The 14,356-nt window shown below is 38.3% G+C and overlaps 1 protein-coding gene across 11 annotated transcripts in view; it reads left to right on the forward strand.

Moving 5' to 3' along the window:
- Positions 1 to 14,356, forward strand: part of EDA (ectodysplasin A) — a 369,474-nt gene that overhangs the window by 253,398 nt on the left and 101,720 nt on the right. For all 11 annotated transcript variants that reach the window (XR_009217544.1, XR_009217545.1, XR_009217546.1 and 8 more), the window contains exon 2: positions 8,492 to 8,597. Coding sequence is in view for 8 of the 11 variants with exons in the window: in XM_058536080.1 (XP_058392063.1) it covers positions 8,492 to 8,597 (106 nt within the window). In the remaining 3 variants the exon portion in view is untranslated. The remainder of the gene's footprint in view (positions 1 to 8,491; positions 8,598 to 14,356) is intronic.

Raw genomic sequence — 14,356 nt, forward strand, 5'->3', positions numbered from 1 at the left:
TCACTCACTGTCTTGGTCATAAGCAAGAGTCAGGAATTTTCCTCTGAGAAAAGAAGATTTCCATAGAAACACCCTAATGCTGGATTCTAATCAACAGCCATATTGAAAAAAATTTTCTCTCAGTTTTATAGCTCCTGAAACAGTATTGGTCTGCCATTATGTCACATAACCAGTTGTTTTGTATTGACCTCAAGGGAGGCCTTGGCCACACTTGGATACAAGAGGCACTAAAATGCCAAGTTATCTAAGGACAGCATTGCAACTTTAGATTTATTTAATCTCGCAGTGAAATGGTCTTCCTGGCCTCGTAGTTTTCTTACTAGTCTTTTTCTGTTCTTAGTGATTCTAGTTTTACACTCTTTAAAGTTCTGAATTTGTGTCCCAGGCCCTTTACTGTTTTCCCCCATCCTCAGGTTTGTGTTTCACAGGCATTTATTGCAGGCTGAATCTCTGCTGATTATATCACCACTGATTAACCTCCCTGCCCCTAAGATACTTGTGTCTTGGACTCTCCTTTGAATTCAATTTACTGTACTTAGACTCTATCCTGCCTGACCTTTCCCTTTGGACTGATCTCTGAGATTCACTTTCTATACTCACATTCCTGTGAGCCAGTCCTGAATTAATGGTCCACTGGCCATGTACCTATGTTTGTATCCTTGTTATCCACCCAACCCCATGGATATGTTTGGACCATTGTTTCTAGCCTTTCTTTCATCATCTGAGCCCCAGTTTTAATAGTTGAACTTTTGGCTACAACATATTTCAACATCAACTTAAACTGAATATGACTCATCTTTCTCTAAAATCCTTCCCACTGCTTAATTTTTCTACAATATTTAGAAGATTTTTGCCCTCTTAGAATCAATAGCCATCTGTTTCTTAATTTGCTTCTTACCTGTGTCCTATTCCCCTCCCCCTCAAGTTCTGACTGTTGCAACTCTCTTTTCACTAGCTACCTCACTTTTACCCTTCCTTCATATTTGATGTTGAATGTTGTGGTCAAATATGGCTTAGAGGTAGTTTATATGGTTTAGGTCTCCATTAGGAACCAGAATGGATTTTGTAGAATGCTAATGATAGTGAAATTTTGGACAAGGGAAAAATCTTAGTAAAAACTAAATGGATTGCACGGGCAATCGCATTTTGGTCATAATGCTACTCTAACCTGCATTCGTCCAGCTTTGTAAAGGTAGACTGCAACATTGTTATAAAATTTTCAAGAGCCATTTAAGAATTCATAATTAAGAGGATGTATTTGAGCTAATATTTTCTGAATCCAGAACACAAAATTGGTTGGGATGGTTTTATCCTGGCACTTCTACACGTGCTATAGGTACTTCCTAATTTATAAACTGATTCTATTCACAAATGATAGCCTTTAGTGATTTCCAGGTATTATAAGTGGAAGTGTGTATTTTTCTCCTTGTGTGTCAAAGTGCCTTTCACTATAGAAGTATGAGGAATTACAAATTAAATAAGCAGACACTCCCAAGGGAAGGCAGTGATATCCAGTATGTATTGCCGCCCTTCTTATTCAAAGATGTCACTACTGATTTCACCCACACTCATAGGGAGCAAAGACTAACTCTTCAATCAGAAGTCCTTTCTATATGACATACATACAAGTTGCTTTTTGATTTGTGGCTGCAGCTGCTATTTGTAGAGCCTGTCACTGTCTGTATTTCTGTGTTAAACTTGTGATCAGCTAAAAGCCTTTGCTCAAAGAGTTTCCAAATTCCGTATTGTTACATTTCAAGCTGGTCTCTGCTGCTGTTTTCCCAAGCAGCCCACAACTATGTCACGTTATTTGAAGCTATACTTTAGTGCGTCCTTTAGAGTATTTCTTATGCCACCCTTGCTTATGGTTATGCCATAAAACTCACCATACCAAAGATGCTTGGGTATCCTTCTGTCATTGCGTCTCTGCACGTCAGCAATGAACATTGTTTTAATGCTCACAGACCTGCTGACTTCCAGAATCTCAGTAGTGGTGGTCCTCTCTTGCCGTTTTACATCAAGCCTCACTCCAACTATGACAATAAAATAGTTCAACGAGGTAGAGGTGACATCTGTGGTGGATGTGAATTTCAAAGTCATACAAAAGCTGGACACAACTTGCATTGTCCATTGATGAGAATCAATTCAGTAAGCTTCTATTTTTCCAGCTCTGTTCTGGATGTTAAGAATAGAATCGAACCTAGGAAACAGACGATCAGAGTATGAGTCCATTTTCCCCCTTTGCATTAGTAGTTGTGTGCTTAAAATAACTCATCTTTCACACTTGATGTGCATTTTAAGCAGGTTTAACCTTGGTTAGAGGACAAGTCCACATAGGTTCTGAACCTACAAATAAAGCTACCTTTGAGGAGCTTACTATCAATGGGGAGAATAAAAAACAATATTAAATATATATAAGGCATTATTTGATAAGAGTTAGGTAATCCATACAGCCCAAAAATGGGAAGTAAGAAAAGCCAGATACTGAACTGGTCTGTAGTATAATTTCTTGCTGATGCCACACTATGGTAAAGTCTTCAAAGATACTGTTCTTTTTTATTTTGCTTTCTACTTACAAGTCACTTGCATTGTTGAGCAGTGATTTTTGAGTCAAACTGTCTAGGGAGCAGAATTCAGTGACTGCTTTTAGCTCTATGTGAAAAATGTTGGTTGTGTTTAGCTTCTATGTTTAGCTTTAATACATAAATTCACTCCTCATCGGACATATTTACAACGGGATAGCCATCCCTGGCACTCACACCAGAGATGTCCAAGGTGTCAATTTCCTTTGGCCTCTGGGCTGATTTCTGCCACCTCTACCCCCACCCTGCTGGTGGCAGCTCCCATGGGATGCTGTGATCACTGTTGAGTGTTCTTGTTTGCTCACTCTCAGGAACTGGCACACTTTGTTCAGCAACCAGCACATACTATGCTTCCCTTCTTGTCACACTGCTTTTAAAACTTTACTACTTCCTGTTATGTACTGCTATCATTCATTGAACTACAGAGCAAGCATTACCTGCATGTTGTTTGTCTGAGTATGTTAAAGACAGTGCCTAGTTCAGTGCCCTCCATATGGTAAGTACTCAGTGTTTGTTCAGCAGACAACAATTCCCCGAGTGACCCTCTCCAGACCTTTTGTTGAAAATCAGAGCATGTTGAGTTAAGGGTTCTTATAAGATTGGAAGTATGTTCAATGCCAGCTTCTGTATTCATCTTATATCCATGACATACCCATCAAACTAGTTTGGGCAACCCTTCTTCACTCATTAGTACTTGATGCTCACATCTATGTGAGCTAGAATGTGCTATGGTAGAATCACTCGGAGATTTTATTAAATATATCAAGGTATAAATTATTTAATTTTATTTTATTTGAAGGCCCCAGATGATTGCTGATGAGTGGTGCTGGTGATGGCAGTGTTGCAATAAGAAAAATAGATTTATTCAAGAACATTGAAAAAGAAATATTTTTTAAAAAAATAGGTGATTTGCCAATTTTCGAAAGCCCAGTAGGTACCTGCCTCCTCTTGAGAGAGATGAAGTACCCATGTATATAAACAGATTAACCCTAGGAATGACAGAATGAAAGGTGAAAAACACTATCTATATGAGAGCGCTATTTTACCAGTGGCAGAGGAGGACTTAGTCTTTTTAGTCTCGAGATAATGAACCAGTTGAGGAATGAAAAATATAGCAGTTTCTCAGAATGTGGTTCAAGGACCACTTGCATCAGAATCTCATAGTGATCAAGTTGAAAAGTCAGATTCTAGGATCCCACCTCAGCCTACTCAATCTAAATTTGGGGAGGAGAAGGCCCAGGATTCTGTTTTAACACTCATGCCTAGTGATTCTGATGCACACCTAAGTTTGAGAGCCACTGACCTACAGAGTCTCTCACTCTTAAGATGCCTTTGATTTGATTACTGCCAGTAGTGTAATGAGTCCTTAGTCTACCTCTCCATGGTTGATCCTAAGAAATGAGGTCCAATTAGGGTCTAATAAAATCCTGGCTTTAAGGAATGGATTACTGATAGTCCTATTATTCTTTCAACAGATAGATATTTATTATGGACCTACTATGTTTGCCAGGCCCAGAGTTAATCACTAGGTATACAAAAATGGATAAAATATGCCCTCTACCCTCAAGAAGCTTAGAAGAAATTTCCTATGAATCATCTAATACAATCAAATACATTAGCCATGAAATGTAAAATGAATTAAATTTATTCTATGTCATGGTAAAAAGAAAAAAGTACCTAATAATTTTGTGGGTTTAGATATTAGAAAAAATATGTTTATAGCAATATCTGGAAAGTCACTAGCAATAATGGATATATTCCTCATGCCACACTGTAAACGAATTGTTTCCAGCTGAGAGCCCTATAATCTGCAGGTGCTGTTTACCGTGTAATTTTACCATAGGAAACAAGGATGTAATCAGTTAATAAAGTGTAAAGAATTCGATTTTTTTCCCCTCTAGCAAAATGCCTAGCTGTGGCCCACATTCCTGATACCTCCTCCCTTTTGCATTAGGAAAGCAATATTCAAAGAGAGAAGGCTGTTTTGTTTATATTCTGCAACTTGCCTGTGGAGGTCATGCTAATGAATTCAAAACTCAAGCTAGAATTCCAGACTTTTTGTATGAGCAGTCACTGATTTTTGTCTTTACCATTACAGTATACAGAGGATAGTTTTCCCTCCTACCTCTAATTGAGACTCAAATAAGGGCAGTGTTTTGTGTTGTTTTCTTCTGGTTTTTATTGAGAAAATAGAACTATGTTCAAAGCATTTTCATATACAGACAGTCCTCTTCTAATGCACACTTGACTTATGAATGTCCCATACTCATCAATAGCCTCTCTTAAGGGACTTTAAGCTATTCCTACTACCCATGGAAGCTGGAGTTGTTTCTGCTGTCTGCAGGAGTTTGTGTCTCCCTCAGCCCTCCTCCTCTGGGAGCTTGAGTTCTCACAAGCTCCCATCAGATCCTTTGGAACAATTAACATGTGAGCACGTACTCCTACTGCTGCCACCAGGACACAATAAAGTGCTGGAGGTCCTGCCAGAACACCCATAAAAGCTGAGCCCATGAGGGAACACAAAAAGTATGAAGGAAATTCTGGAAGTGTAGTTGGTAATAGTAGGGAGGTTCTCCATTTGTACTTCAAAATTCCGTTCCCCTAGAAACAACATTATGCTGTAATAACATACCCTTGTAAAATTCAGTTATCTGACAAATTCTCCTATCAAAACCACAGCCAGGTATCAAGCAGTAAACAAATGACCTCTAAGCTGGCAGAGAACATGCATCTTACTATTTGGAAAAGCCATTCAAAAACACACTAACTGCTTGTTTATTCTGTTTGTATGTGATTCTAATTATTTTTAACAAGAAGTCAAGCCTATAGCAGATTATAAACAACAAATTTGGAGGGACTGGAAAAGATGTTACAGGTAGGTGAAATGAAATCTGATAGTTGACAGCAAGGTAAGAGACAAAAAAGCAGTAAAAAGATGTTTAAGAACTCAAAAACCAACCATAATGAAACACTACTTCACAACCACAAGAATGGCTAAAATTAAAAATATTGACAATGCCAAGTGTAGTGAAGATGCAGAGCACTGGAACAATCATACATTGCTGGTGGGAGTATAAAATGGTACACTCACTCTGGAAATAATTTGGCACTTCCTTACAAAAAATATTTACCATACAACCCAGAGGTTCCACCCCCAGGTGTTTACCCAAGAAAAATGAAAACATACATCCCCACAAAGACTCATACATGAATGCTCATATCAGCGTTATTCGTAATAGCCCCAAACTGGAAATAACCCAAATGTCCCTCAACAGGTGAATGCATTAAAAAATTGTGGTATATCCATACAATAAAATACTACTCAGCAATAAAAAGAAACGAACTACTGATAACAACATGGATGAGTCTCACAGGCATTATGTTGAATGAAAGAAACAACACACAAAAATCATACAATCATATTGTATGATTCCATTTTTGTGAAGTTCTAGAATGGGAAAAACTGATAGAAATCAGATGATAGAAATCAGAATATCAGTAATAGAAATCAGAACGGTGGTTGCCTGGGGGGGGCGGGTAGCGCTGAAGAATGACTGGAAGGAGCATAAGGGAAAATTCTGGGGTAATGGAAATGTTCTAAATCTTGATTTGGGTGGTGGTTACAAAGGTGTGTACATTTCTCAAAACTTTTCAAACTGTATGCTTAAAATGTGTGCATTTTACTTTATGGAAATTATAGCTCAAATTTTCATAAGGTACAAAAATTTACAAAGGGAAAAAATCCTTTAGAGGATTCCCCTGCTGCAGGATACAGCCTAAATTCCTTGATATCATCTGGCCCTTATTTAATGTTTCTTGGCTTATTCCTTACCATTCCTCCCCACCTCCCACCACTTATTCTAAGCTACTTGTATTTGCAAAAACTGCTATTCTTTCTCTTTTCTCTGAACCTTTAAACACAATGCTCCCTTTGTCTGGAATTTATTTTTGGTTTCCCATTCATCACTAAATCCTTGACATCCGTCAGGACTCACAGAGGTTGCACCTCCTCCAAGAAGACCTGTCTAATTCAGTCCGTATTAGGTGCTTTTCTTCTTGCCCCCAGAGAACTTTATGCTTCTCTCTAACAAAGCATGTATTGCTCTGTATTGTAATTGTAATTGTAATTAAAAAAAAAAATTCAAAACCATAACAGACTGGAGCCATTTAATGTACAGGCAAATAGTCTTCTACATATTCAATAAGCCCTGAGTTAAGTCATATATTGTAGACTAATTTCTATCCAAAATAGCTGAAGTAAGTTTCAGCACTCAAAGTTATCAAGAAAACTCTTCTATCCAGAATAACTTGTTCTTGTAGAGTTGCAAATGACTGAGATTTTATTGTAAAGAGCAGTTTGGGTTTATATTATTATTAGTATGATAGCTTATTTATATTGTGGGTTAAGTAACTTCCTATGGGCTTTATCTGGCAACTTAGCCAGACTTTATTGTTGATTCTATTGGAAAGTGCATTTTATATTCCAATCAAGTGACTCAAAAATACTGCTCAGTAGAACCATGTGAAATTGTTGCTATTCAACGGTTTTTGACAAAGAAAAGTGACAGCTTCATATGGTTCAACCTAAATGTTTTAAATATAACCCTATGGCAAATTGGAGATTACCCATACATTCATTTATTAATTTTATATTTAATACATGAATATATTCGTCAAGACAGTAATCTTGAACATTAAGGTTGTTAGATGTAACTGTTCTATGTAAGTGATAAATCACAGGGTTTTGAAGAAAGTTTATGTAAAATGTTAAGGCTTTCTTGAGTCCTATCCATTTTTTTCCAATTAATTAGAGATGCAGCAGACATGAGGATTCTGGAATTATTCATTTTTTGAACCAATGCTAGGATGAAAATGCAGATTTATGTCTTCTTTTTTAACCCACAAACTATCTAACTAGTCTATTTTGAAGATGAATTTTAATAATAGTAATAGCTAACATTTATTGAGTACGTATTACTTGCTAGATACTGTGTAACCCTACGAATACTTTATGAGCAAAGTACTATTATTGTCCCTATTTACAGATGAGGAAATTAAAGCTTGAGTAACTTGTTTAAGGTTACACAGCTATAAGTGGCAGAGTCAAGATTAGAATCGCTCACTTCTACTACTCTGTCCACTATTTACCTCAAGAACATGTTTTTAACCACAAAGAAGCACTCTTACTGAAAGATTATGATTCAGTTCAACAAGTATATATTTAATCTGTGATTATCATTAGTGAAACAAGGCCCATTCACATATGAAACATTTTGTATTATTATGAGACATCATCATAAGACAGTAGAGGATCGCGTACCAAAATGAGTCTTATAGACCACAAGTGCCGTAGGAATTCTGTAGGAGTCTAGGAAAGAGAGAGAATAATTGTGTGCTTTTTCATAACTAACTCCAAGAAAAACGTTAACATAAATGGTACCATCCAATCATAATTGCATGTACAGAATTCTGGGAACAAACCAAAAGTTCAGCATAAATAGGAATGTGGAAAAATCACGGATGTATAATAATGAAGTCCAAGAGGGAGTAGCAAACTCAAGTTTAATTCTGGGCAGACATCAGTAATATGTGAGGGCAGTTAGAAATCCATGACTGGTCTCTCTGAATCCCAGAACTATATGGAGAAATGAGACTTGAAGGATTACTCTTTAGATATGCAGGTCAGACAAGAGAGGGGATTCAGAGATTAACCAAACTTTTATTTCTTTGTGATTGGAATAATAATGGTATCCAAATTAAAAGGATTTTTACAGTGGAGGGGAAGATGGACTCAGGCTTTAGACTAAGAATTTGAGATGAAGGTAGACTGTTTACAGAGAGCTAGTTTTTTATGTTGACTATGGTTGACTGGGGTCAACCTTTAACTCATATACTTGTTATTTTTACAGATGGCCCTTCTGAATTTCTTCTTCCCTGAAGAAAAGTCATATTCTGAAGAGGAAAGTAGACGTGTTCGCCGCAATAAAAGAAGCAAAAGCAGTGAAGGAGCAGATGGTAAGTCTAGTTGGGTGATCCTTTATCACATCTCAGTTAATGAGAGAACCCTTCTGAGAACTACCTTCTCAAGTGTGCTTCACCATCTCATATATTGTCCACAGACCCAAGGTCACAGAAGAGGGTTTTTCCAGCCTAACCTACCAATCAGTCTTTTGACAAAGAACTGACTATACAGGGATCCTCTCACCTTCAACCCCAGATACCTTCAGTCCTTTCACAGTATGTCTGAGAGCCATGGTAACATTTTTTTCTCTCAAGATCACCCTCCATAAGGACCTCACCTCTCCTGGGGGCATCTCGTATATACTAAGTCCACCAAGAGGATTCAGTCCTATTCTTGGAATTGACAAAGTGTTGTGCCATGGTGGCATTTACATGATGTGTTAATTCCAATGATAATCACGTCAATGTTGATATCAGCTACCATGTTCAAATATGAACTAGAGCTTCTAGAATTCATCTGTAAGTTTCTTGAGAGCTGGGATTCATTTCTCTTTGTATAACCCCAGAATCTAGCCTAGTATCTGGCAAATTATTGGTGTGTGAAATGTAAGTTGATGATGTTGATTGTGTCTTCAGCTAGGTTATAATGTGCTATGAAAACCATCCCTGTTGAGGGTGAAACAGATTTGAGTTAACTAGCAATGCATTTTGTGAAGCATAACAAAGTGTTGAGCTAGCAACTGGGCAGGGTCTTTGAATCTCTCTATTTCAACATCACTTTGTCAATTGACAGAATGCTACTTCTTTGGCACAGGAGTTTGTAGAATGCATAGCTCTGGGCTGCAGCAAAGCCATCTGGATTGAAATACAGCATATGTCTGGCTGCATCTGCCAAAGATATATGTCTGGGGAGTTATAAAGCAATATGACTTTATAAAGATGAAAATGAGATTTTTAAGCTGACATTTGTCAATGTGAGTAAGGGCCAATGATGGAAGCAGTTCCAGAAGGCATGAGCTATTGAAGAAATGGGGCCAGGACTTTGTCAGTAGGGGCAAGAAGTAGAACTAGATGAAGTCTGAAAAAGAGCTCAAAACAAGGACCCTGTAATAAAAAAAAAAGAGAGAGAGTCAGAGAAATAAGATAAGTGAGGTGTTCTAGTCAATGGAGGTCACAGCAGCATTGAGCCCTCGAATGGAGAACTGAACCAGTGGGGCCATTCTCCAGAGCAGACACTTTGCATACAATTGATGACCAAGTTCAAGCCTAGGAAATGTGGTCCATGAAGTAAAAGGCACCTGTTATTCACCTACTGCTTGCAGCCAGTTTCCTGGAAAGACCATGGTCCCTTTCCTCTCCTAATCGTCTCACCCTTCAATGCATGTAGTTCTTTCCACCTTTGACACTTCCCCTGAGGTTACTCCCAGTACCACCAAATCTTTCATATTCCCTGGTTGCTAAGGAGGAGAGGAGAAACAGCAATATCACCTTCTGTAGTGGACATGATCTTCCCTTCCTCTCCAAGTGGGAAGTCTAATAGCTTCTAAAGTTTACCTCTTCATCTGGCCTCCCAAGTTTTCTCTTAAAGAAGGCAGTTTCCTCCTCTCTCCCAAACCACTTTACCTGGATCTGGCTACCAATATCTCTGCTACTGATCTTCTTTACAGTGTTTATTCTGTTTTGATAGAAAAGTTTTTCTTTCTGGCCAAGGCCAAAGCCTCTCTTATTTTTTTTTTTTAATTTTATTTATTTCTCCCCCAAAGCCCCAGTAGATAGTTGTATGTCATAGTTGCACATCCTTCTAGTTGCTGTATGTGGGGCACGGCCTCAGCATGGCTGGAGAAGCGGTGCATAGGTGCGCGCCCGGGATCCGAACCCAGGCCGCCAGCAGCGGAGCACGCGCACTTAACCGCTAAGCCACGGGGCTGGCCCCAAAGCCTCTCTTATTAATTTTTAGCACTTATCTAATTTCTTCCTGGTCTGATACTCTAGTCAATCACTAGATTCTAGTCATTTTGTGCCAGTGCCAAATTTTTCATGCAATCCCAGATATTTTTCTTTTAATAGTATAGCTGGGAGGAATCCAAGAACCCCTTAAAGTTAGGAGTATATACTTTCTAAGAGACCTGGGATTTGATTACATTTCCAGCCTTTCACCTGGGAAGCTATAGAGCCATTTCTTTAGATGTGATTGGTGCTCCAATGAGTTAAAGAGTGTCAAGCCAACCCAAATTTCCTTTACTTTTGAACCATTTCTGTTACTATGTGGAGTGTATGCTATGTTTATTCGATACATTCATCAGATATTTACTGAGAAAATACAGAATCTTATATAATGCTAGAATGGAAATGCCATAGGCTATTGGTGTTTGTTTTGTTTACTCTTACATCTGTATTGCCTAGAAAAGGATCTGGCACATAGTAGTCCCTTAACAAATATTTCTTATTGCCCTTGTCAGGGAAGAGGGAGAATCCCCCTCTGCTCTTTCCCTTAAGGTTCTTCTGGCTGGCCAAATAATTAACAAGGCAGGTTAGCAGGAGAAAATAATACCAAGTTTAATAACATGTATACATGGGAGAAACCAGAGACACTGAGTTTCTCAACACAATGGCAGAGATTCTCCTCTTAAATACTATCTTCAGCTAAAGACAAAGGAGGATGTTGGGGGTGGGTGGTGTTTTGGGATTTCAAAGGGGAAGAAGACAATTTACATGAAGAGGGAAATGTAAATGTTTGTCAGACAGTGCTTTGCAGGGCTATCTGTAGAGAATGTGGCCGGAGAGACAGGAATTATTGTAATCAAGAGTATATAGATTTAAGTCTTCTTCTTCCATACTGATAAGAGTTTCCAGAGACAAGGCCATCACCCCCACCTCTTCCCAGCACACAGAGGGAGATACCTTTACAAATGTAAATATTTGGTAAACAGAACTTTGAAAAGAATGGTCTTAGCAAGAACCCTGCCAGTCTGTCTACACCCAGAGTTAAATTCATTTAGGCAGTTTGGGGAAGGTCAAATGTCCATCAGAGAAAATAATTAAAGTAAACAGATATATTTCAGGGTCGCCAGTTTTGATCTCCCACACCCTCAAAGAGCTTAACTTCCAGGGTAAAGAGACAGACAATAAACAAAATTGGTGGTGATAAGTGTTATAAAGAAAAATATAGGAGGGCAAGAGGGAGAGAAAGCGATGGGGTGGACTGTAAAGTGATCAGGGAAGGTCCCTCTAATAAGGTGACATTTGAGAAGAGACCTGAATGAAATGAAGGTGTGAGCCATGCGAATATTTGGGGGCAGGAGAGAAGAGAGGAAACAGTAAATACTAGTGTTCTAAAGCAGAAGAATGCTTGGCATGTTCCAAAAAGATCAGCATGGCTGGGAATAGAGTGAGCAAGAGAGAGAGGGAAGGAGATGAGATCAGAGAGCAAAGCCCAATCTAGAGCCTTATAGGCCAAGGTAAGGACTCTGACTTTTACACGGAGTGAAATGGGGAACCATTTAAGGATGTTGAGCAGAGGAGTGACAAGATCTGACTTAATGTTTCAACAGAATCCCTCTAGCTGCTATATTGAAACTAGCTGCAGGGAGAAAGGACAGAAGCAGGAAGACCTGTTAGGGGAGCATAACAATAATCCAGGTGAGAGACTATGAGTGTTTAGACCAGGATAGAGGCAGTATGGGTGGTGAGACATGGTCAGATTCTGGATAGATTTTGAAGGAATAGCTGACAGAATTTTCAGATTGATTAGATAAGAGGTATGAGAGACAGAGAAGAGCCAAGGATGACCTCACAGTTTTGGACTTAAGAAACTAAACTAGTAGAATTGCCATTTCTGAGATGGGTGAAAACAGGGGAGGAGCAGGGTAAAAGGGTGTAGAGAAGGAATCAGGAATTCAGTTAGTCATGCTAAGTTTGAGGTGCCTGTTAGACAACCAAGTATATATGTTAAAAGAGGCAGCTAGATATATAAGTCTACACTGTATATCATTGTGTCTCAGGACAATGAGCTGACTCTGTTTTATAAAAATGAAGAACTTCTCACTGAAGAAGTGAATCTATAAACCGTCTGAACAGAGGAAGAAGTAGGATGGGATAGGTAAATCAGAGTGGGGTGAGTTAAGGCCAAAAGAAAACTATCAGGTATTGATTCTAAATCCACAAGTTACTTGATATATTATAATAAAAATTTAGCTATCCAGCTCAAGTTTGCATCACAATTGTCAAAGAAAAAGTCATTTACCTTGAACATTTAAGAACACTATAGAGATTTCAGGAAGAAAACATTTTTCAAAAGTCAAAAATAGAGATAAATTTAAAAAGAGAGCAGGAAAATCAGTTCTAGGTCCTTGTGTAAATTTTTTGATCTGTTACTATCCTTTAATGTCACTTCCATTCCTAAAATTTTATTTGATTGTTATTTAACAAGCCTTTTAGGCACTACCACAAGAAGTATAAAGATGAATAAGACCCTCAGAGAAGCTTACAGCTTAATGAGGGAGCGTATACATTTATAGGCAATAGGTAAAAATGAAGCAGAGGTAGGGTGGTGAAGGCGGGGCCTGGGGTTTTACCTTACACAGCACCAGTACATAGAAGACACTCAAACATTTGTTAAATGAATGACTGAACAAACAAATTGGGGGGAGTCTAGATTTTCTATCCAGGAACTATAGATATTAAGCTTGATGATCTTCATTAATCCTTGTGGGAGAAAAAAAATTTTTAACAAATGGTTCATTCACACTTAGGAAAAGCAAGGGATGTGTAGTGATCCTTAGGAGCCTGCATAGGTTCACTAGGAATAAATCATCCTATAGAAGCCTATTTTCCTGTTTAAACCAGACTATTAAACTAGTTGATTAGAGGCATAACATATGTATAGTCTGTCTTGCCTTAAAAAAAGTCATTGGCTGGAATACTGCTCAGCCATAAAAAAAGACAAAATCGTCCCATTTGCAACAACATGGACAGGCCTGTAGGGTATTATGTTAAGTGAAGTAAGCCAGAAAGAGAAAGACAAACACTGTATGATCTCACTCATATGTGAAATATAAACCAACACGTGGACAGAGAAAACTGGACTGTGGTTACCAGGGGCAGTGGGGGTGGGGGGGTGGGCACAAGGGGTGAAGGGAGTCATATATATGGTGATGGACAAACAAAAATGTACAACCCAAAATTTCACAATGTTAGAAACCATTAAAACATCAATAAAAAAAAAAGTCATTGGCTATATCCAGGGCATATCTGATCTTTCTGACCCACCATTCAAGAAATGATTGGATTCATCTCAATTTCTCCATTTGGATTACTCTATAAATGAAGGCATTCACTAGGACATAAGAGTCCCAAACACAGACTTAGTTCCCCTTTAATATAAATCTTGGCACTTTGTAACTTCAATTCTTAGAAAATGACTGAAGTCTTTTTCTTTACTATAGTTCTACCTTAAATTTACTGCTCTTGTTTTGAGCTGGCCAAAAGTATTTGATACAGGTTTTAAGTTCATTTTTGCTGATTATGTGAGGCCTTTTAGGCCTTTTAGGTTGTTCTGCAAGGAAAGCATGATCCCTTCATTGTAGGTGTTGTGAGTCACAGCAGTTCGAGAAATCTGTGCCAAGATTTCCTGCTGAGACCCATCCTTGTGATATGTTTCTGAAGTAATAATAGCTCTAGGTGGCTTGCTTGGTCGTCTCTTGCAAGGTACTCCAGAAATCTGTAGAACTTTATTTTTCAGTTAGAATGAAATGTACAATATATTTAGAGGATCATGAGGTCTTAGAATCAAATAACATGAATCAAGAATTCCC

This window comes from Diceros bicornis, chromosome X (genome assembly GCF_020826845.1).
Source record: "Diceros bicornis minor isolate mBicDic1 chromosome X, mDicBic1.mat.cur, whole genome shotgun sequence".
In the NCBI taxonomy this organism is placed as follows: Eukaryota; Metazoa; Chordata; class Mammalia; order Perissodactyla; family Rhinocerotidae; genus Diceros; species Diceros bicornis.